Raw genomic sequence first — 23,651 nt, 5'->3', positions numbered from 1 at the left:
ATCTGTGGTAATGCACCCTTTTTCATTCCTGAAATTGTTTTACGGTGTTATCTTCTTTTCTTTTTCAATCAGTTTCAACACTGGTGTGTAAATTTTATTCATACTGTCAGGGAATCAACTTTTAGCTTTGTGGATCCTTCATTACACGTTTGTTTCCATTTCATTATTTTTCACTTTGATGTTTACTATTTCCTTCCTTCTACTTTCTTTGGGTTTATTTGCTGGGTTTTTTTCCAACTCTTGGTATGAATGCTTCATTAATTTAAAAGTCCTTACTCTTTTAATACACACATTGTATTAAATGTATTAAGCTTCACAAATTTCCTTCAAAGTGATCTTTTAGCTGTATCTCTTGCATTTTTTTTTTTACCTTTTTCTTTTACAGCTGTTTTAGCTTTACAACAAAATTGAGAGGTAGGGTGAGATTTCCATATACTCCCTGCCCCCTCAAGTGCATAGCCTCCCCCACTGTCAACATCACTCATCAGAATGGTATATTTGTTACCAAGGATGAATCTACACTGACACATCATAATCACCCAAAGTCCATAGGTTACTGTAGGGTTCACCCTTTGTCGTGTCCATATTATGCGTTTGGACAAATGTATAGTAACGTCTATCCATGATTATAGCATCATATAGAGGACTTTCACTGCCCTAAAAATCCTCTGTGCTGTGCCTATCCATCCCTTCCCCCTTAATGTACATTTTTCATTACTTACTAACTACCACAGAAAGAATTTTATATATAAAGTTATGTGATTAATGTTAACTCATTCAAAAAATAAAAAGTTTGCTCTTTAATGGTTTTAGAGTAGGTATAATGAAAACTGCAATTGTTTAAAACTTTTAAAATGATTTAAATCTTCCTAAAATATTTAACTTAAAAGTTAAAACTTTGGGAAGCAAAGATTCCCAAATCTTTAAATCTTCAGTAAGATTTACTTCCTGTTAAATCTTTGGGAAGCAAAGAATTCTGCAGTGTAAACCATTAGTCAAATGCCTGGTTAACATAGTTATCATGTCAATATCTAAATTAGTGATGATTTGGTTTCTCAGTAATCACATATTAAGTTATATGTTCATAACTAAAATTATAAAAACATAAATCTTAGAGATGTAGATGATTAGATTTAATGCATGTGAAAAATTTCTTGTTTAAAGAATTTGCTTTTTCCCTTAGAAAAGGCTTTTCTGGGGCTGGGCCCATGGCCAAGTGGTTAAGTTCGTGCACTCTGCTTCGGCAGCCCAGGGTTTCAACGCGGGTTCAGATCCTGGGTGTGGACACGGCACCGCTCATCAGGCCATGCTGAGGCGGCGTCCCACATAGCACAGCCAGACCACTCACAGCTAGAATATACAACTATGTACTGGGGAGCTTTGGGGAGAAGAAGAAGAAAAAAAAATAAAGAAGACTGGCAACAGATGTTAGCTCAGGTGCCAATCTTTAAAAAAAAAGAAAAGCTTTTTCCTTTACCTGGTGTGCAGCTCTGGAAGATTTAGAAAACTGCTTCTCCAAGATGTTTTTCAAATCTACTGGTAAACTCCCTTGTGAACTAGAACTGACAGAGAAAAGCATTGTTCTGAATTATTTTAAAACAGTCCTGCTTATATAAAGAAAAATATATGTTTACCATAGGTCATTTTAAATTCTGAGTAAATGGAGAGTCACAAGTTCCCGAAGAGAAATATTACCAGATGCTGCTTCTCCCCAAATTAGTCTCTAAACCCAATGAGATCTTTATAACAATTGCTGTAAAATTAGAGGTGGAGGGGGACCAGATAACTGATTATAAAAAGGAAGAACTGCTTTTGAAAAAAAAAAAGAAGGGGGGACTTGCGCTATCATCAAAAGTTATTACAAACCTACAGTCATCAATAATGACGTAGTCCTGAAACAAGAAATGTCCAACAAACACTGCAAAGATGCTCCATTTCATGTAATCTTTTCAGAGTAATGTACGTGGTTAGACCTACTAACACGATATAACTGTTTCAGATGGTCTGATTCCTAATGCCGGTGAGGCTTAGGAAAATTCAGGTACTTTAGGTAGTGTTTTTCTGGCACCAAATGTGTGGTTTTTTCTGACACTAAATACTTGTCATTTTTCCACACCAATTCTCCAACATCAACTGGGTGTCCAAGAATTCAGTTTTGACACCAACTCTGGAATTAATATAGGCCCCACAGGTTAAAGGCTCAGTCTCACAAGACTGCCCTCATTTCAGACGCCAGCTACAATGGGGTGCCCGGCTACCCACACTTCTGCCCGGCCTGAAGTTCCTGTGACCCACCTCAGGTTCAATAATTCCCTAGAACACTCAGAGAACTCAGGAAAGCACTTTCCTTACTATTACTGGTTTATTATAAAGGATGCAATTCAGGAACAGCCCAACGGAAGAAAGTCATAGGAAGGTATTGGTGGGGGAGGATGCCGCAGAGCTTCTGTGCCATCCAGGAGTGCACCATCTTCCCAGCATCTCCCTATATTCACCAACCGGGAAGTTGTCCGAGCCCCGATGTTTACAGCTTTTTATCAAGGTTTCACTACATAGGCATGCACGATTAAATTACTGGCGACTGGTGACTGAACTCAATTTCCAGCACCATTCTCCTCCCTGGAGATCAGGGCATAAGGCTGAAAGCTCCAACCCTCCAATCACACGCCTGGTCTTTCTGGTGACCAGCCTCAATCCTGAAAGTGTCTAGGGGCCCCGTCTCAAGTCATCTCATTAGTATAAAATCAGGTAGGGTGGAAAGGGGCTCATTATGAATAACAAGACACTCCTACCACTCAGGAAATTCCAAGGGTTTAGGAGCTCTGTGCCAGGAACTGGGGACAAAGACTAAATATATATATTTTTATTATACCATACCGTCTCACGGCTTAGTAGGAATGTGAATGCTGCCCATTTTCTGGAAGGACAATTTGGCAAAATCTATCAAAGTTAAAATTACACATCCCCCTTGACAGAGCAATTCCACTCGAAATTTCTTCTTCAGATATACATCTATACTATGAAATATCCTACAGTCTTAAAAACGAAGGATACAGATCTCCTCATACAGGAATATACACAAGATATTTTGAAAGAGATAAAAGCAAGCTATAGGCCAGAATGGTTCTAACAAGAAGGAAAATGACAGTTAACAACAACGATAGCTCAAGTGTACTGAGCAGTCACCACGTTTCCAGGGCTCTAAGTGTTTTATGTGGTTATCCCATTTAATCATGAAATAACCCCAGGAGGTAGACATAATCAAATAAGAAGGCTTCAGTTTGAAAACACAAACAAAATATCAGGAAAATAAACTTATCTTTAACAAAACAGTTTAAAATTATAAGTACGCATTCAAAGAATGTTCATGTATGTGGTTTGGGTTTCTTTTGTGGGGAGGGGAAGAGGGGAGGGGGACAGGGGGAGACTCAGGATTTTTCTACTGAAATAAAAGAATAACATAATATACTATGCCCTTGCTTTGTATTTAATTTTTGTAGCAACATCAAAAAATGGTCTTTTTTTTAATGGGGCTTTACTATTGTCTCTTAGTGCTTTGATATTCAAATCATTCTCCTTGAAGTGCCTATCAAGGAATCCGCCTTAAGAAATAAAGAACAGAAAACTGACAACTGGTGTAAGTGTGGCAGAAATGGCTTTGCAGTTTCTCCATCATCACTTTCACTGACTTCGTGAACTTCTGCATCTATTCTAAGATTTACAACTTCACTTTGCAATCAATTTCTATCTTTGTAGGTAATTAACTATAAAGATAGATGACAAGAATCCCTACTGTTAATTTTGGGGGGGATGTTTGGTAGAACTAATGTTATAAGTAGTCTGTTCATTAGTAAATACTTTCCCATAATGGTAATTACTCAAAAGAGTCTCTGAATATACGCATATCCATGCCTGTGGATGCAGAGTAAGTTTCCACAAGGCCAAGAAATTGTTCACCGTGAGTTCCTTTATAAAGGAAGCCACTAGAGGAGGAAATGTGGGAGAGGTGAAATAAAGTGAGCAGGGAAGACTTAATTTTCACCTTACACTTCTCTGAATATTTTTTCCTCTCATGAGCATGTATTTTGGAATTTTAAAAAATTAATACTGATATATTTCATATTACATGACTTTCAGAAATCAGTATTAACATCCAGGATTAATAATCCTTTAGCTAAAAATGACCCACTCCTAAAGACACGCCTTTGATATTTGAAAGGGATTTTAGTTCTCATCATTATATACATAGTAAAGGTAGCTACTACCTTGAAAGAGATTTTTTTTTCCTTTTTCTTTCATCTTGGGAGGAAGACATTAGGGAGAAAAAAAAAACACCTTATGTAAAAAACATACCTGAACTTCTCCAATTCATTGTTTCGGGACTTTTGTTTTCCTTTATATTTTGGAGGCTGACCTGTGAATACAAAAGTATTTGTTCCCGAAATCTGTACATAAAAATCTATAAGCTTGAAAGTAAAACAATAAAAAATACGTAAACTGGAATGAGAAAGCACAGGAAGCAATGCTGTGCGCGAGTGTAACTATAAACAGGTAAGCGAGAAGAGAAGCTACTGCTGTTTTTCTATGTATGTGATAAAATTACTATGAATTATAATGATTATTATTATTTAGGTTTATAACAGATACAGACAGAAATAGGCTATCGTTACTGTTCTCAGGCAATTTACAATTAGATGGGGAAAAAAGCAGTCACTTCAGTAATAAAACAATAATCACCATTAAGAAGAAGATACTGTGTTGTTACTGACATATTAATTCCATAGAAACTGCTTTCAAAACTCAGAGAAGGGAGAAATCACTGAAGGTGGGGTGGCTGGGAAAAGCAAAAAGCGGATGAAGCACTTGTGTTTAGTTTTAAGGAACAAGTAGGATTTGGATAGAATGGGCCAAACCCAAGAGTGAAGTTCATCTGAAGAACCACTAAGTAAACCTGTGTGATCCGGAGAGTCTGGTGAGGACAGAAGGTTGGGAAGGGGCTGCAAAGGCAGACTGGGTGAGCGTTACAGGCCCTGTGCTTCCAATTCTCCAGAGCTGTGGGCTCAGCCTTTATCCCACTGGCAGGAGCAGGGAGCCACTGGGTACTTTTGGGCAGAGGAGTGACATGTGCAAGGTTGTGAAGGAGAGAGCACAGCAACAGGGCTGGGGTGTATTTGCTGGAAGCTTTGGGGAGAGACAGGGCAGAGCTTTTGTTATTAAGGAGGGGATGAGAGCTTGAGCTGGTTTTGGTGGCCTCAGAATACAAAAAGGCCTCTAGACAAGTAGAAGAGCTCTAGTTTGATTTCTGTTGTGTGACTTAGGGCAAAACTACTTAACCCTAATCCTGAGACCTCAATTTCTTCACCTGAATGTAGATGCTGAAGCGTGGATGGTATTTAAGTTATTTATTTAAACATGCTGATAATAATGGCCTAAGAAATACCAACAAATTAACAGCCATTTTCCAAAAAAAGTTTTATCTTCAAAGATTTTTCATGTGCTATGAGAGTTGTATCACATAAGATAATCACCTGAGTTTCCCCCTCTTTATAATCCTGCTAATGTGCTAACCAAATGGAAATGCCCAGCAGTAAGTAGCTGGATATGTTGTACTAGAGTCTAAGAGAAGATAGAACAGTGGGAAGGAAAAACATTGAGAAGAAAACAAATGAACCAACAAATAAGAGAAAGGAAAAGAGAGTAACAGGCTCACTAACTAGAAGGTCAACAATCTCCCTACAACAACCCTCAGAGGAACACATGAAAGCTTGAGATAAGTAACTTGTGTGTAACAACCACCTTGAGTCTTCAAGAAAATCTGTGTTTTCTTAAACTCTGTTTTAAAAGGCAGGGAAGCATGTAATCCACTTTAGAATGATTTCCATCAAAATCTGGTAGTCTACAGAGACTGAGAAATAAATGAAGCATGAATATTTGCTTCTCTGGAACCCTTCATTTCCCAATGATGCTCAGTAAATGAGGTCCTGCTGTGCATCTGTGTATTTACTAGATGTATAAATAAACATATAGACAGAGCACATGCAATTTAAGATAAACCAGTGTTACTCTAAAGCATCCATACTCAACAGGGCAACATCACCTCCAACAGGGTGAAAATCAATTACTGGGATGAAAAAAAACTAACTTTTTATATATAAAGCACAGATGTACATAAACAGATAGTGTCTGTGGTATTAAAATTTCATGGGGGGAGGGCAATTAGGAAAAAAATGCCTAAAAAGGCTCTTTGCGGGGCAAGATAATGAAACAAAGGTTGACAGACACTGGCCTAGTGGAGAATAGGCAGCAGATCCAGAAGAGCTTCATCTTTCCCTTCCATTCCTTTTATTTGGATTTCCAAAATTAAATTTATTAAATAATACGAAAAGACTGACCACTGATTTCAAACAAATACTCTATGTTTTCCTAATGAGTAAGCATTATAAAGTAAAAGGAGAACAAGAGCAAATATAAGTGAGGCTTGTGCCAATTTTAGGGCATAGAAGTTTTGAGGCCCCACTACATTAACTCAGCAACAATTAACATAAGAAAAAAAACTCACCTGATGGTGGAAGAAATTCAGGATGACAGTCACAATCATCTACCTTCAAAGCCTCATCTACCACCTACCCATGAAAACAAAATTAGTGAGACTTTCAAAAAATACAGCCAGGAAGAATTCAATAGCTAAATAATAAAATAGGATAGAATTTATCAAGCACTAAAATACTGAGCTGCTTATTAAGCTTAAATGAATAAACAAATAAAACAATAACTAATGATAAGAGATTATGATATGACAAATTCTCAATGACAATTCTATTTCTGACACCTCGCGTGATGCCTGACAGGGCAGTTGTTCCATAACTGCCTGTATTGAATTAATACTATCACATCTTTCCTTATGCTCCTCTCCCTAACTGAATACAGTCTCTGAGATTTTCATTATTAACAACAAAAGCATTACACAGTGGGTTAGAAAAGTCCCCTTGAATGCCTACGACCCATCTAACTCCAAAACACCATTTTCCCCCTCAAGCCCTGGAGAGAAATATAAACGTGAACTTGGTGACACCTGCTGAGCTCTGAGAACACTACAGTTCAGAGGAAAACTCAGATTCAGATCATCTGGGACACACTGATCAAGAGCCAGGCTAGAGGCCTAGAGGTGCTCTGAAGAAGCACCAGAACAAGGTTCTGCTGAGCACAGCCATGAATGAAGGGATGGGGAGCACTGCTCTTAAGAGCAACAGAGGCTGCAGAAATACCTTGGGCAGAGATGGGGACGGGGTGCCTCTCACGTCCAGCACAACTTGGGTGAGTGGGCAGGCGCAGTGCCAGGCAGCCAAGTAGATCGCAAAAGGGAAAAAGGAGGAGTAGAAAAATCGAAAGCACTGTAAGGGGTGGGATGATTTGGCCACCAGACCTCACTGTCACTCATTCCCAAGTGACTGTCTGATTGGGAGACGTAAAAAGAAGGCATACAAAGACTACTGTCCAAGTGGCAAAGTGAAATTTAGAACAAACATTTTTAAAACACACAAATGTGACTTCAAAAGAAATTCTGTGATGTCGAAGCATTGTCTTAATGTGGTTGTAGGAGGTAGTTGGATTATTTATTGGAGAGAGAGAATCATTCTCTTGATATCAATAGGCAAAAAGGGGTTCATATCACCAAAATATTATTGTAAAAGCATGAGACTATCCATACTTGAAATAATTTTAATTTTAGTTTTTAACTGAGCTTACCTTTAGATTCTGATTACCACCGTTTGCCATTTCGTGGTTAGTTTTTCTGGAATCTTTTTCAGTCTCCACAAAGTTAAGTGAAGTACTAAATGCAGGTGCTGATAAACTAGGTATATGGGCCCTGAGGGAAGGTAAAGGAAATAATCATTTTATTTCTATTGATTAATACACATTTTTGAAAAGTTATCCTTCAAACAAACAGCTTTCAGCAATTACAGCCTTTTTAACGTGAAAGCAAGGGAATATCATTTTAAAAAGAATCTCCACCTCGGAGACTGGGCTCTATACATAAATATTACTTTAAATTTGGTATTAAAAACTCAAAATAAAGAACAGTTCAAGAAATGCATTGTTTTCTAGTATTAAAATAGGTTTTAAATTCCACAGCTTCAATATCTTAGGCATCTGAAGAATGTGGGAAAAGCTCAAGCTATTTTAATTGCCAAGTAAGCAAACTCAGACCCCTGGCTGCTATTTGTTTTCTTGTGAGCATACTCAAGTCTGCTGCCGATTTCTAACACAAACTGTCTTAGTCTTTGAAAAGCTACTGAGAGGCTGGAGGCAGAGGTTTCCAGGACAGAGGTGAAGGGTAAAAGGCACAGACTGTGCCCCTGCTCTCGCCTGCCAGGACCCTCATGGCCAAAACTGGTCCCAATCAAGCACGATAACATCCAATTTTTTCTCACAGGCTTACATTACTCATCTCCAACATATACATACACAAATAATTCAGTAAAACAGTCAGCAAACCAAATCTGACAATTCAAGAGGTCATCTGACCTTACACACCAACACTTTAAAAACCACCTCTTGTCCATCCATCCCCAACTTTATCGTGGTTGTTATTAGCAACTGAAGTGTCAAACACAAGTGAGTCTTAAACTCACTGGGCAAAGCCATTCCAAGTTACAGCTACTAAACGGACTGATATTAACTCACCTGCTTTCGTAAAAGGCTTTAAGTGGATTCCTGGTTGGTGTGCGACCTATAAAAATTAATCACACACATGCATAGTAATCAGTAGACTGGGAGCACACAATTTAAAAGATTTTCAAATTTCCTTTAAGCTGACAGTAAGAACATCAAATTTAGAGAACTGAAAAATAAACCTAAACACTTTTGCAATTCTAGATGATTTTAGTTTTAGGATGGTGTCAAAAAATGTTACACAACTCTTATTTGACATCTCATTACATCTGATCATTGACTACATACAGCAATATATATATCTCAATCAGAGATGGTACCTGTCTTCAAGGAGCTCACAATCTTATAATCATGTTATGTTGGATGACTACATCTGCTAATGAAATAGAACTGCTCAGCTCAGCTTCATAAGACACTTAATCACCAAAGAAGAAAAAACGAGAGAGACCCTACATATGCTGAAAGTGTAGAGTAAGGGGATTTCAGGCATTGGAGAAAGCAAAATGACTTAGGAGAGAAAACAAGTGCAAAATGAAAATCTAGAATTCCTAGCCTACACAGCCAATTTCTGATACATATACACACACACCTATGTGTATATATGTATATACATTCAGCATGCTATGGAATTAGACACAAACTTGGTGTAAAAACATCAAACAACCCTATTGAAGGGCCTTTTCTTTAGGAAATAACTATAATAATGGAGGGAAAGTTCTTAATTTTGTTTCAGAAAGGCTTTAATTTATTCAAAATTTCAAGAAGGCATATTTTCCTACAGAGGAATAAATAATAACAATTTGTTGCCATCTATTTCAAACAAAAAATACAAATCACTTATAATTACCTAATGGAATATAACACTAATGTAATTCTACACAGATAGAAATGGAAAACTTAAGGGACCTGACCAACATAACAAAATTAGTACAAAACACCTGAAAACTGATTTATGGTCCTCCATTAATTCAAGAAACCCACCTTCAAAGTTTTAAAGGGAATTCGACTGTAACCAAAAGAATCTTAGGTGAAATACCTTGCAGGTCTTCTATTTGTTTTTGTAACTTTACATGCTGCTGAATTAGATCCTGGATTCCCTCAGGGTCATTTTTACAGAGTTTTTGAGCTTTTAGGTTTGCTTGCAGGGCCCAGTCATACTCCCCCAGCATAGAAAGAGCAGCACAATAACGATAATGACCCTGTTCCAAAAAGATAAATTTAATTTTTTCTCAAAGATATGCTTAAGTTGAAGAAAGTAGATAAGGAAAAAATATTTTGCTTTAAAACTGATTAGTCACTTAAAATGTTAGATTAGGACCCTATCAATGAAAAATAAATAAAAATGTTAATACCTCTCAGGAAATAAAATTTACCTAAGTGAGCTAAGTGAAAAGTTACAAATAGTATTCTTATAATTTTTAACTGACTAGAGATCAGCATTTTTGCATAAGAGATTTTTGTACCCCCCCAAAGAATTCAACCTTTATTATATTTTATTAGTAAAGAATGAAACATATTATTTTATGCCAAATAAAGTATAAAAATCATTCATTATAAAGAAGTACTTTTTTTCAAAATACTTTAAGGCAGTAATAGTCTCTACATTATTAAATTCCCTATACTTTGTAAATGAAAAGAACGTTAGAGCTGGAAGGAACCAGCAGCCTGTGCAGCAGGTTTCCAACCCTCTGCAGGGCACGGGCACAGTGAGGGTGCGTCTAGGCTAGGTCTTCCTTCCAGCTCTCTTAATCGGCTCTTAATTATGTCACCTTTAAGTGTAGTTCTTTGCTTTAAGAAAAGGTTTGAAAACCACTGATTTACCCTTAATTCCGATGATCAGGTTTTATTTGTTTTCTGCTGTTTTTTGCTACAGAACCACAGTCCTAGTTGCTCCACTTATGCATTTGGAGAAATCTTCCACAGCAAGCATGAACACTTTAATTTAGAAAGCTAGTATTACCAAGCCTGGGGCTAACTCAACCAACCCCTCTTCTAGCTATTCACAAACGGAACTCTCATTTTAGTCACAGTATCTCCACTTGAGAAGTGATTTACAAGTAAAAGAGGCTAGAAACTGGCTCCATGTCATACTTATTTAGAGGCAAACCAAAGAACCCTGATCTTCTGGCTCCAGGTCTTGAGCTCTTTCCTCTTTACTGCATATTTTACAAAGAACATTCTGATTCTGAGAAAATATGAAATCAGAAATAAGTGACCCTTTTAAGATGAGCTTTCCACTAAAAGAAGCCAAAAACAACCACAAGGACTTTTGTTTATGCAGGGTCAGTGCATATACAATCTTGCTCTGATGCACCAACCCAACCTCAGTTCTAGAGAATTTTTTTAGCCAGACAATTTAGGCTCAGATCAAAGATCCCAGCTCAGATTGCATTTGGTTAAACTCTGCTTTTCCTCTAAGGTATAAGAAGATAAAGCAATCTACAAGACCAAAATCCTATCCTCTAGGCATATGTCAACTTCAAAGTTTAGATAACTATGTTTAAAAAATCAGCATAGGAAATCAGGATAGATTATAAACCATACCTTCTAAATTTGTAGAAAACACTCTTTCTCTCTCTTTTCCCCCACCTTTCTCATCTTTTACTGGGTCATTTTCCCTAAATTCTATAAAACCCAGTAATAATATCTATCCGTTGAGAAAGGAGTTTATTCAGTTCTCTTAGCTGAAGTTGTCTGAAAGAAGTTTAAATTAAAGGTACCTCAGAGAGTTTTTTGAACCCAACTACAATAGGAAGTTTTGCTCTTCTTTGACACCACCTCCTTCTGTATCATACACATGGAAATTCCCTGTCGTTCATCTGCCTAGCATCAGCTCCTTTTGGGTGCCACCATGTACTCCACAAAGTAATGGCAGGACTGTCAATTCTGGTGCCCCATCTCAACAATGGATGGTAGGATACAAGCATAGCTGTGACTCAGGAGACCGGCCAATTGAAATGCACCATCTCCCAGGTCACAGTGATTAACCCCAGGTGGGCAGATGGTTCAGTCAGTATCAGTCTGAGGCATCCCTCAGGTATACTATATAGATACTAAAAGAGGTTCTCTTTCCACTAGAATTAACAGTGATTAAGGATATCGGTTTGGGGCTCCCACTACATGGTAAAAGTCTTTTTCAAAATGAAGTCAAGAGAGCCCTAATTACCTAATTACCACTTCTGGTCAAGACGGAATAATAGGGATTGAATTTATCTCTTGCCTACAACAAACAAAAGAGGACAAAGTATATGAAACAAAGGTTGCAAGACACTGGATATCCAGCAACAAAAGAGAGAGATGTCTGAGAAATGAGAAAAACACAAATTAAGCCCTACGATGGCTCCCGCTTACTGAATGGAGCACCTAAGCCATGGCACAGGGATAAGGAACCCAGACAGAGACCACAGCCTCAGTTAAGAAGACAGAGCTATGACTCTAGGAAAGCCAAGGCAGCTCAAGTTTGCAGGGCTGCACGGAGAGGAGAGAACTGCACAGAGAACTCCAGAGACCTTCGGACAGTCCCTCTGAGTCTTTAGCTGAGTACTCATCAGTGCATGCATGTGGGGAACTACCCAAGCCAGGGAAAGAACCACCTGAAAGGCTACAAGGGAACATCAGTCAGCACTCCCACAGGGCCAGGAACAATGCCTGTTCCCAAGAACCAGAGGGGGAACCCATCATAATTCATGGAGATCAAGGAGAGTACTCAGAAGAGTTTTGCTTCAGTTGTGGAGAAAAAATTAGCCCTAGACCAAATACCACTATGGTCCCACCTAACAAAGTTGAAATAGGACTCCAAAGAATTAAACTGCTCCCAAGTAACTGTACTGTACCCCAAACAAAGCTCAAAAATATTTACAGAAATACAAAAATATCAGTACCAAATAAGTTAAAATTCACAACGTCTGGCATCCAATCAAAAATTACTAGGTATGCAAAGGAAGAAAATATCTATAATGAATAGAAAAACTGATCAATTGAAAACAACTCAGAAATAACACAGAAGACAGAAACAGTAGACAAGGACATTAAAACAGTTATTATAAATATATTCCACATGTTCAAGAAGCTAAAATAAAGAATGCATACATTAAGTAAAGACATGAAATATATAAGACATACTCAAACTGAAATTCTAGAGATGAGAGCTATAGCATTTAAGATGAAAAACACACTGGACGGAAATAAAGGCAGATTAGACATTGCAGAAGAAAAGATCAGTGAACTTGAGGACATTAAAAGAGAACCCAGGTAAAATGAAACACAGAGAAAAGAGAGAAAAAAGACTGAAAATGAAGCTAACAGGGAAGCATAGCTGAAAAGCAGGAAGAAAAATGTGTAAAGATCTGGATCCAACCAAGCCTGAAGCCAACCCCTAGACTTTTCAACTACATGAGCCAATAAATTCCCTTTCCTACTTAAGCCTAACTGGAGATAGGTTTTAGCACTCACAAACAAGATTCCTAACATATCCTTCAAAATTAAAAGGTTCTTAAGGACATCTGTAAGGCTACTGGTTTATATCCCGTATAACAACATCATAGGGCAACGCACACAGAAATGTCAACGAATATCTGTTGACTATACCATAGAAATTCTCACTCTTTAGGATACAATGACTCACTCTCTCTTAAGCCTGAAAGCATGTACCAGTCTTCTGTATCCACAAAGAAGGAAGAAAAACTGGCGCACCCTCACACAGAAATCTACAGAGTACCTTCCTATACAGGCTTCTATCCTACAGGCATGACCCAACAGACTCAGGCTCATAATTAATTCTAAAGTAAAAAGATTCCTCTAAAATTAAAGAATGGACCTTACACAGTCTACTTTTGTTCTTGAAGTTTAAACTATCCTTCAATGAGCATTTCTTTCTGGTAAAATAAAATGAAAAATGACCTGGATATATAGTTACCAATTTTTTTAAATATTCACTAGAAGTTGTATTTTTCCACACAAATATTTCTGGAATCATCACAAAACATCCCATCTTAAAAAAATGAGTAAACCCACATAAATATAATTAACTGATCTTTGACAAAGGAGCAAAGGCAATACCATGGAGCAAAGACAGTCTTTTCAATAAATGGTGCTGGGACAACTGGACATCCACATGTAAAAAAATGAATCTAGACACAGACCTTACACCCTTCACAAAAATTAACTCAAAATGGATCACAGACTTAAATGTAAGACACAAAACTATAAAACTCCTAAAAGATAACAGAGTGGAAAACCTAGATGACCTTGGGTATGGCGATGACTTTTTAGATCTGACACCCAAAGGCATGATACATGAAAAAAATAATTGATAAGCTGGACTTGATTAAAATTTAAAACTTCTGCTGTGAAAGCCAATGTCAAGAAAATGATAAGACAAGCTACAGTGCAGGACAAAATATTCCCAAAAGACACACCTGATAAAGGATTGTTATCCAAAATATACAAAGACCTTAAAACTCAACAATAAGAAAACAATCAATTAAAAAATGAGCCAAGACTTTAACAGACACCTCATCAAAGAAGATATACAGATGGCAAATAAACAAATAAAAAGATGCTCCACATCATATGTCATTAGGGAAATGCAAATTAAAACAAAAATGAGATACCACTACACATCTATTAGTATGGCCAAAATTCAGGACAGTGACACCACCAAATGCTGGGAAGTATGGGGAGCAACAGGAATTCTCATTCACTGTTGGTAGGAATGCAAAATGGTACAGTCACTTTGCAAGACAGTTTGGCGTTTTCTTTAAAAAACTAAATACTTTTACCAGACGATCCAGTAACTGTACTCCTTGGTACTGACCCAAAGGAGATGAAAACTTATGTCCACACAAAAACCTGCACACAGATGTTTATAGCAGCTTTGTTCATAACTGCCAAAGCTTGGAAGCAACCAAGATGTCCTTCCAGTGAATGAATAACTAAGCCGTGGTATATCTAGACAATGTAATATTACTCAGCACTAAAAAGACAGAGCTACCAAGCCATGAAAAGAGATGGAAGAAACTTAAATGCACATTATTAAATGAAAAAAGCCAAAGTGAGAAGGCTACATGCTGTATGATTCCAACTATACGACATTCAGGAAAAGGCAAAACTATGGAAACAGTGAAAAGATCATTGGTTGCCAAGGTTTTGGGGAAAAGGACGGAAAAGCAGATCAGAGGATTTTTAGGACAGTGAAAACATTCTATATAAACCATAATGGTGGATACACGTCAGTATACATTTGTCCAAAACCACAGAATGTACAATACCTGGGGAGTGAACCCTAAGATAAACTATGGACTTTGGGTGATTATAACGTGTGCACATTAGTTGCATCAATTTTCACAAATGTCCCACTCTGTTGGGGGATGCTGATAACAGGGAAGGTTACGCATCTGTGGGGACACAGGGTTTATGGGAAATATCTTTACCTTCCTCTTAATTTTGCTGTGAATCTAAAAAAGTCTTTAAAAATTAGTGAATATTTTATGTTTGATCAATTAAGTCAGGAATAAAGATTGTAAATAAAGTCCTCCAAGTCAGACAGTTTCAGTACTCTCTTTCTCAGTTGAAAATAGAGTGAAATAGCAAAAGTTATCTCTGGAAAACCAGTATCATAGGCTGGGATTCAGTTTTAAGAATTTTATCATCCATTCATTCTGTAAATATTTATAGAGCCAAAGGCCAGGTTCAGTGATCAGCAAAGATTCTGTTTCAAGCATAATGATTCAGTGAAAACAGCAGCAAACTGATCATCCTCAAATAAGAAGCACATCCAATGCTGGAGTCTCAACCCAGTTTTGTCTTTTACTTGCAATGACACCTTGCAAAACTCACTTTACCTTTTTGTGACTCAATTTCTTCATCTATAAAATGAGGCATTTAAAAAGTGACTCCAAAATTTGGATGCAGAGGTCCACTTGGGGAGTTTTACAATCCCCAGACTCTGACACACTCCTAGGCCACCTGAATCACTGTTTTGGGGCTCTAAAGTCCTATGATTCTACTCACTCTAGTTTATAAACGAATTATGTAAAGCCAGGAATGAAGTCGGAAACATATGTCTGTCTGTGTCTTATTTGAAATTCTACTTAAAAAAATTTCAGACATTTTTATGATTTAGGAAAACAGATTAATATAACAAAGACCCAGAATTAACTGTTAACAGTCCGTGAGATTTGCTTGAGATTCCTTTATAATGAAAGAAATAAAACTATGCAGATATGCCTGAAATCTCCTTCGTACCCTCTCTGATTTTTCCCTCTTCTCTCACTGCCCAGAAGGAAATACTATCAAGATTTCAGAGGTATTTTTCTAGCCTATATTATGCTTTTATTGCTTCTTTCATTCAACACTGTTTTTTGAATCTATAAATGTTGATAAACCAGTTAACTCATTTCAATTGCAATCTAGTATTCAACTCATTTACTCCCTAAGTCAACCAAGATTTACTGATGAGTGCCTGCTTTGGGCCAGACAGCTTGTCAGGCAGTCCAGATTCAAGCGTGAACTAAACTAACAAAAATACCTTTCCTCATGGAGCTCACACTGTCCTGGAGGACTCACCTTAAAAAGAACTTGAATAATACATAGAGTATGTTCAGTAGTGATAAATGCTCAGAGGGGAAAAAGTAAAGCAGGAAGATGACAGAAAATGTCTAGGAAAGGGAAGGTCTGGCATTTTAGTAACGTGTCCAGGGAAGGTTTCATGGAGAAGAGGACGTTCAGCAAACAATGAAAGGAAATACAGGAGCTAGCTCATGCTCTGGGGAAAGGCATTCTAATTCCAGGCAGAGGGAAGAGCAAGTACAAACTGAGAGTGGGCCTGGCACGTTTAAGGAAAAGTGAGGAGGCCAACACAGAGTGAACAAGGCACAGAGCAGGAGTGAGGTCGGAGAAATAACAGGTGTTAAAGATAGGGAACAGATCAGATAGATCATAGTAACAATTCTGATCAAGTGAAAATACTACCACCCACTGCTTTATTAATGGATATCTAGGTATTTGCAGTTCTGTGCCATTAAAATGCTGCAGTGTCCAATCTTGTACATCTCACCATGTGCAGGTATGCAAGAAAGTTTGTGAGGTACACACACACAGAATCAAGTAATTAGGGCGTATGCACATCATAGTGCTCTCCAAGTTGGTTGTAACCAATTCTCCCCCCCCCAGTTTACTGAGGGTTCCCGTCAGCACACACGCTCACCCATACTCAGGACTACTGGTCTCTTCCATTTCTGCCAGTGTGAAGGACCCAAACAACATCACGCTGTTTTAGGTACTCATGGACATGTGGATCTGCTTGGAGGCTCTCTATTCTGCTCTCTTGGTTTTGTTGTTCTATCTCTGGACAATTTTAATTACTAGGAAATAGAACATAGTTTATTTCTATTGCCCATTCAGGATTCCTCTTCTGTGAAATGCACCTTTATTTTATTGGCCCATTTTCTACTGGGTTTCTTACTTATTTCAGTTTTTCACATATTCTGGATACAAATCCCATCAGTTAGATATGCTACATATATGACAAATTATCTCCTCCCAGACTATAATTTCATTCATGTATCTCTTGACATACACAAGTTTTTACAGTCAAATTTATCAGCGTTTTTCTCTCCAGTGATTTGTGCATTATGTGTTAAGTAAAGATAGTCTCCTATAGTTTCTTCTGAGCTTTAAGGTTCGTTTTTCAGAATTAGGTCTTTAATCCATCCAGAATGTGGTGCTGGCATCTCACTCACTAAGCTACCCTCAAGATTCTCAAGATCCCTGTGGGCTACTCATCCTCCTCAGACACACATGGCCTCCCACTTCTGAGCTAAGTCTTCTTTCTCGTTATGGAACTGAAGATGCCCCTGTCACATTCTTGAGCTCTGCATTATTTTACCCAGCATTTTTACATACAGATTTATACCCTGTAAACAGATTTTTCACAAAGTTGCATGGCATTATTTGCCCAATGTAAAATATAAAAGAAACCTACCTTTGTCCAATTGTTCTTCAAAATAATGGCTCTCTTTCCATCACCAAGTGCATTTCTAAAAAAAAAAAAAGCAAGAAATAAAAAATTCAAACATTTTCATTTTTTTAATAAAGGCACTATACACTGTGCATATACTGGCACTTTTTGAATTTTCCATATATAACCTAGTTAAAAAATAATTTTTTAATTTTTAAAAATCCATATAACATATGTCCATTATAGGAAATTTGGAAAATACAGAAAAGTAAAACAAAGGAAAAAAGTCACCCAGAGTCACAATCACAACTACCCAGGAATAACTAGTTTTAATATTTGTAGAGTATTCCTTTCAAATACCTTCTCTACATCTTATTTATGTCTAACTCCTTGTTGTTATCTGTATAGTTTTTTTGCACTATTTTTACATGTCAGCAAGACATGATCTGATCTCCAAAAATGAAACTCCCAGATCTTTCACACACACACTAGCAAAGCTACAGTGGACAGAGCACGAAAGTCGGGACAGGAGATGGGGTTGGGAGTGTTAAGTTCACTCGATCACTACTTCTCCTTGGGGCTGTCAGGAAGTTATTAACTTCCTTGGGCCCACTTTCTCATCTGTAAAACGAGGATAATAATGCTGTTCTTCCTGTTTAGAGGTAGATACTAAGTCAAGTACTATGTTAAAGCACAGTACTTTGTAAACTGTAAGTACTAACAGATCCAACACTTAGTGTCTCAGGTTCCTGGCTTCCTTATCTTCAACGACGTTCTCCTCTACCCCAGCTCAGCCACACACACTGCCACCCACCCAGGGAACTGATCGCCACTCAAAAATGTTCAAACTCCAGGCATCCCACTCTCCCCCATAACATAGCTCCTTCCTTACTTGTTCACCTATTCCTACCATCTCCTCAGGGTGCCCAACTCACTGACTTATCCACTTTCTTTTCTTTTTACTTCCTTATTTACCTACGTTAAGATTCGCTAGTTCATCATTTCACATTCACATGAATACTAATTCTTTATACAAACAATTTACCATCTGAACCATTTCAAATGTATGGTTCAGTGGCATTAAATACGTTCACATTGGTGTGTAACATCCTATCAACTTTTAATAAGTTCAGCTCTCTCCTCTTCAAAAAACAAATAAAAATGTATCTTAAACCCTCAGCACTGCTGGCAGCCTATTCAACAGCTATCCCCTCCTCTACCTGGTTATTAGACTTTTGTTGAGAGGGTCTATTTCACTACAACAAGATTTAGAGATAACTCCTAATTAGTTTAAGTCAATTATGGCAATCCCACTCTCCTTTCCATTGATTGGTTTAGGGGTAGTCACACGACCCAGTGCTGGCCAATGGGATCTGAGGGGACTCATCACTCTTAAAAAAAGATCACAAGGAAGAACAAAACCAGGTAACTTATACCACTAGATAGCAATACCTACTAAAAGGCTATATATATATTTTTAAAAAGGTATCTGAAGATAAATGACCTGACCAACAGAATAGGACCTTACGTATCAGGAAATCAGAAAGAGATCCTTACATACAGTCACCTGATCTCTAAGAGAAAGGTGACACTGCACTGCATGGAGAAAATGTACTCTTAAGAAATGGTGTTGGGAGCCAGCCCTGAAGGCCTAACAGTTAAAGTTTGGCACGCTCCGCTTCAGTGGCCCAGGTTTGGTTCCCGGGTCAGAACCACACCACTGATCTGTCAGTAGCCATACTGTGGCAATGGTTCACAGAGAAGAACTAGAAGGATTTACAACTAGAATATACAACTACGTACTGGGGCTCTGCCTGGGGGAAAGGGAGGGTGCGGGAAGTAAAAAGGAGGAAGACTGGCAACAGATGTTAGCTTAGGACAAACCTGGTGCTGGGTCAACTAGACATTCATATGAATCTTGAACCCTACCCCGCACTCAATACAAAACCAACTCGAGATGGACTATAGATCTGAATATCAGAGTTAAACAATCAAGCTTTCAGAAGAAACACAGAACATTTTCGTGACCTTAGAGCAGGCAGATTATAAACAGAACACAAAAAGTGCTTACCATAAAGGAAAAAGTGATAAACTGTACCATATTAAAAACAGTAATTTCTGTTCGTGAAAAGAAAACATCAAGAGTGAAAAGGCAAGCCAAGAGTGTGAGATGTTTGTAATACATATATTTGACCAATAACTTATAGCCAGGATTTTTTAAAAAAACCTCCTACTAATGAATAAGACATTCAACTAAAAAAAAAAAAATTAAAAGATTCAAACAGGCACTTCACAAAACAGAATATCAAAGTGGTCAATAAGCATATGAAAAGATGCTCAAATTAAATATCCTTAATCAACTTAAGGAAATGTAAATTAAAATCACTACACACCCACCAGAATGTATAAATGAAATAATACAAATTAACTGTGAGGACATGGAATTGAAACTCTCATATGCTGCTGGTAGGAGTGTAAAACGACACAACCATGTTGGAAATTATGTACTAAAGCTGAATATAAAGCATGCCCTCTGTCCCGGTAACTCCACTCCTTGATTATATACTCAACAGAAATGAATACACATGTTCACAGTGAAACTATCTGTAAAACCAAATACTAGAAACTACCCAAATGCCCATCAACAATAGAATGGATAAAATGTGCTATATTCATGCAATGGATGAACACTTTACAACTTCATGCAAACAATATGGATCTCAAAAAAAAAGCTGAAAGCCAAACATAAAAGAACACATACCGTATGATTCTGCTTATATTGCACAAAAACAGGGAAAATTAACCTATGGTGTTACAAGTCAGGATAGTAGTTACCCTGGGGGAGAAGGTGGGTAGTGACTGGAAGGAGGAATAATGGGGACTTCCGAGGTTATTGCAGTTGTGCTCTGGGTGCTGGTTATAATTGTTCGGATTCTGAACATTCAACCTATACGCTTATGAACTGTACACTTTTCAGTATGTGTATTAAGATTTTTTTTTAAGATTACAAGAAAAAGTCATCCTTCTGCTGGAGACTGTAATACCTGATTTGATGTCTGAATTACAGCAGCCATCCTGCCATCCTAAGGGGACAGCCTGAGGCCCAAGTCACACAGTGGGGCCTGAAAAAACCTAGGTCTTTGATGACACTGTTGAGCCACTAAATTCACAACCCTAAAGTCAACTTCTTATGAAACTCTTGAAGGAGGTAAGTTTTCTTCATCATTTAAACCAGTTGAATCAGACTGGTTTTCTGTTATTTGCAGCCAAAAACATCCTAATACAATGGCACACCTCTTCTGCTCCTCACTGCCTCTCCCCAAATACCTTTTACCGCTGTCTATGCTGGGGGTCTCCATTTCCTCACTCTCATTTCTCAACCCACTCCAATCCAGCGTCTGTTCCAAGCTTCCCACTAACAGCTCTCCCCAGGTTAACTAAAAGATGTCCATATTGCTAAATCCAAATCCCATCTGGCTTCTCAGCAGCAACAGGCACTGCCGGCCACTCTTTCTCTTACTTCCATGATACCACACATACAGATTTTCTCCTACCTCTCTGGCCACCTCTTAACAGTCTCCCATGCAGGTTCATCCTTCTCTAATTGGCCACTATCTGTGTCCTTCAAGGCTCAGTTCTAGCTCCTCTTCTAATCTCAGCTCACTCTCTCTAGACTAGATCTCAACCTTGGTTGCACATTAGTAGGATCTGGAGGGCTTTTAAAAACCCAATGCCCAATTAATTAAATCAGAATCTCTGGGTTGCAGGTATTTCTTTAAAGCTCAAGTGATTCTCTCTAGGCAATCTTACCCACATCTACAACTTCAAATCATCTAGGTTAACTATTCCAAATATGTGTCTCCTGCCCAAACCTTTCCTTTACATCCCAGACCCAGTAACCCACTGCCTACATGACATTCCAATTGAGATCCTTCAAGGGCACTTCAACTCAGTACGTCCAAGAGTGAAGTCAAATTCTACTTCCTACAAATCTCTCTCTTCCAGTGATCCCAGTGTCAGAGACTGGGCCTGTAATCCATGAAGCTGCTGAAGGCAGAAACCTCCAAACACCATCTTCTCCCTTGCTTCTCAGCACCAAACCATCAGCAAATTCTGTCAATTTTACCTCTAAAATATCTCGAATCCTTCCACTTCTCCATTTCCACTGCCACTACTCTGCTCCAAGCCTGTATCATCTGGCCTAGAGTACTGCCACAGCCTGCCAACCCCACTCATGCTGCCTCCCTTGCAAACCTGTTCTCACTGCAACTAGACTGCTCTTTTTAAGGTACTAATCATGCTGCCCCCTCAGTTCAAAATCCTTTACTCTCTTCTCCACGCTCTCAAAGGCCAACAGCCCTAACGTAGCCTATAAGACCCTCCTTGTTCTAGCCCCTGACTACTTCTCTCCTTCCTTCTCTGTATTGAGGCCACATGGCACACTATTAATTCCATGAATGCAACATGCTCCTTCCCACCACAGACCTTCACACTGCTGGCCTACTATCTAGAATACAGGCGCTATATCTTGTTTTTGCTCATTCCTGACATATCCATAAACAGAACCCCAATAATATTTGTTGAATCAATGTTGAATGTTACATTATTATAATTAATGATATAATATACAATTCTACAATATAACCATAGTATTACATTACTATTATAATCACTGTAAGTATCACAATATTTATTAATATATGTATATAATATTATCACATTGCCACGTTTACTAGCATATGACCACATTGTACTACTAAAGCAAAGTGGGCACAGTAAATTTCATGGTGTTACGGCCTACCCAAACCACTGCAGCCCAGGGTCTAAATACTCTAGAGAGCAGGTACGACATTAACGGCAGCAATACCCTGCACCATACATCTATGAAAACGGGAAAACTGAAGACATACAAATGGATATTTACTCTTGAAAACTGTGCGACATAATGGCAAGAAGGCTGAATAGAGGGTAAGAAATAAGAGTTCACATAGCAAAATTTTTATTTCTCCAGCCCCCCCCATCTATTTCCTCATACACAATATGCTACATTTTGCCCTAAAATGTGTTAGGCTAGACCACTTATGTCCGCCTCCTCTAGCCTCCATGTAGGTTTGCTAGATTAATCACTCCTGAGCTCTCTCCTCTCGCCACCCCTAACTTTTCCCAGGGAGATAAATAATAACTTATCTGATGGTGGGGGAGGGGCCTCAATCGCATGTGGCTCAGCCTCTTCCTTTTCTTACTGGTTCAGATCTCAAACACCAACAGTAACTCCAGATTCCCTTTTCCTCCAAGCTTGAAGTTCACAAGGGCCCTTACTGCCCAGTTGTCTGTGACCATGGATAAACTAATACCAAGTCCCCTGGCTATCAGACTTAAGGCCCTGTTCTCCAACAACTGTATCCGTAATAGAGGCAAGGTTGGGTCACCATTTGCCTGTCTTCTGCTTCCATCTCTTAACTGATTCTGGACTTGGGAGGGGAAGAAGATGCTATTTAGACTCTTGCAACCACAACAAATTATGTATGTAAGAACTTTGCAAGTGATAAAAGGGTTATCACTTTTTTCCCACCTATTGTAAATCAACATTTTCAGGGCCTGAGCAGACTAACAAAGAAATAGGAATACTACTCCCAAGTTTCCAGATTTTACAATGAAGCAACAAAAGCAGGATTCAGATGTAACAAATATGCAGTGACTAAAAACCATCAACTGAATACCCACATACATTTTAAATCAAAAGTTAGTGTCTGGAATTAAAATTATACATGCTCTTTCATCCAAGTAAAAGAAATTTATTAAGAATTTATCCTACAGATATACTTGCACCTGACAGTAGAACATAAGTAAAATGATAATCATCACAGAGCTGTATATAATTTTTTAAACTGGAAACAATCTATATTCTAATACAAACTAACTAAAGGACAAATAACTCATCGAATAAAAGACTACTCAGCCATGAATAAGAACAAGGGTAGATCTCTATATACGCTGATATGCAACAAGCTCCAAGATT

The 23,651-nt window shown here is 38.1% G+C and overlaps 1 protein-coding gene across 25 annotated transcripts in view; it reads right to left on the bottom strand.

Annotated features, from left to right (window-relative positions):
• The window catches only part of TTC3 (tetratricopeptide repeat domain 3), a 150,240-nt gene that overhangs the window by 99,309 nt on the left and 27,280 nt on the right, over positions 1-23,651 (bottom strand). For 17 of the 25 annotated variants that reach the window (XR_011432918.1, XR_011432916.1, XR_011432917.1 and 14 more), the window contains 7 exons: positions 17,657-17,711; positions 9,710-9,872; positions 8,686-8,731; positions 7,747-7,867; positions 6,560-6,623; positions 4,354-4,414; positions 1,478-1,562 (listed from right to left, as the gene is read on the bottom strand). Coding sequence is in view for 13 of the 25 variants with exons in the window: in XM_023630131.2 (XP_023485899.1) it covers positions 1,478-1,562; positions 4,354-4,414; positions 6,560-6,623; positions 7,747-7,867; positions 8,686-8,731; positions 9,710-9,872; positions 17,657-17,711 (595 nt within the window). In the remaining 12 variants the exon portion in view is untranslated. Of the gene's footprint in view, positions 1-1,477; positions 1,563-4,353; positions 4,415-6,559; positions 6,624-7,746; positions 7,868-8,685; positions 8,732-9,709; positions 9,873-17,656; positions 17,712-19,703; positions 22,220-23,651 lie in introns of those variants that run through there. The other 8 variants (XM_070252303.1, XM_070252305.1, XM_070252308.1 and 5 more) reach the window with 3 other exon arrangements.

Source organism: Equus caballus, chromosome 26 (genome assembly GCF_041296265.1).
Source record: "Equus caballus isolate H_3958 breed thoroughbred chromosome 26, TB-T2T, whole genome shotgun sequence".
Taxonomy (NCBI): Eukaryota; Metazoa; Chordata; class Mammalia; order Perissodactyla; family Equidae; genus Equus; species Equus caballus.
The sequence above is the reverse complement of the archived record's forward strand: the minus strand, read 5'-3'. Positions and strand labels throughout refer to the sequence as shown.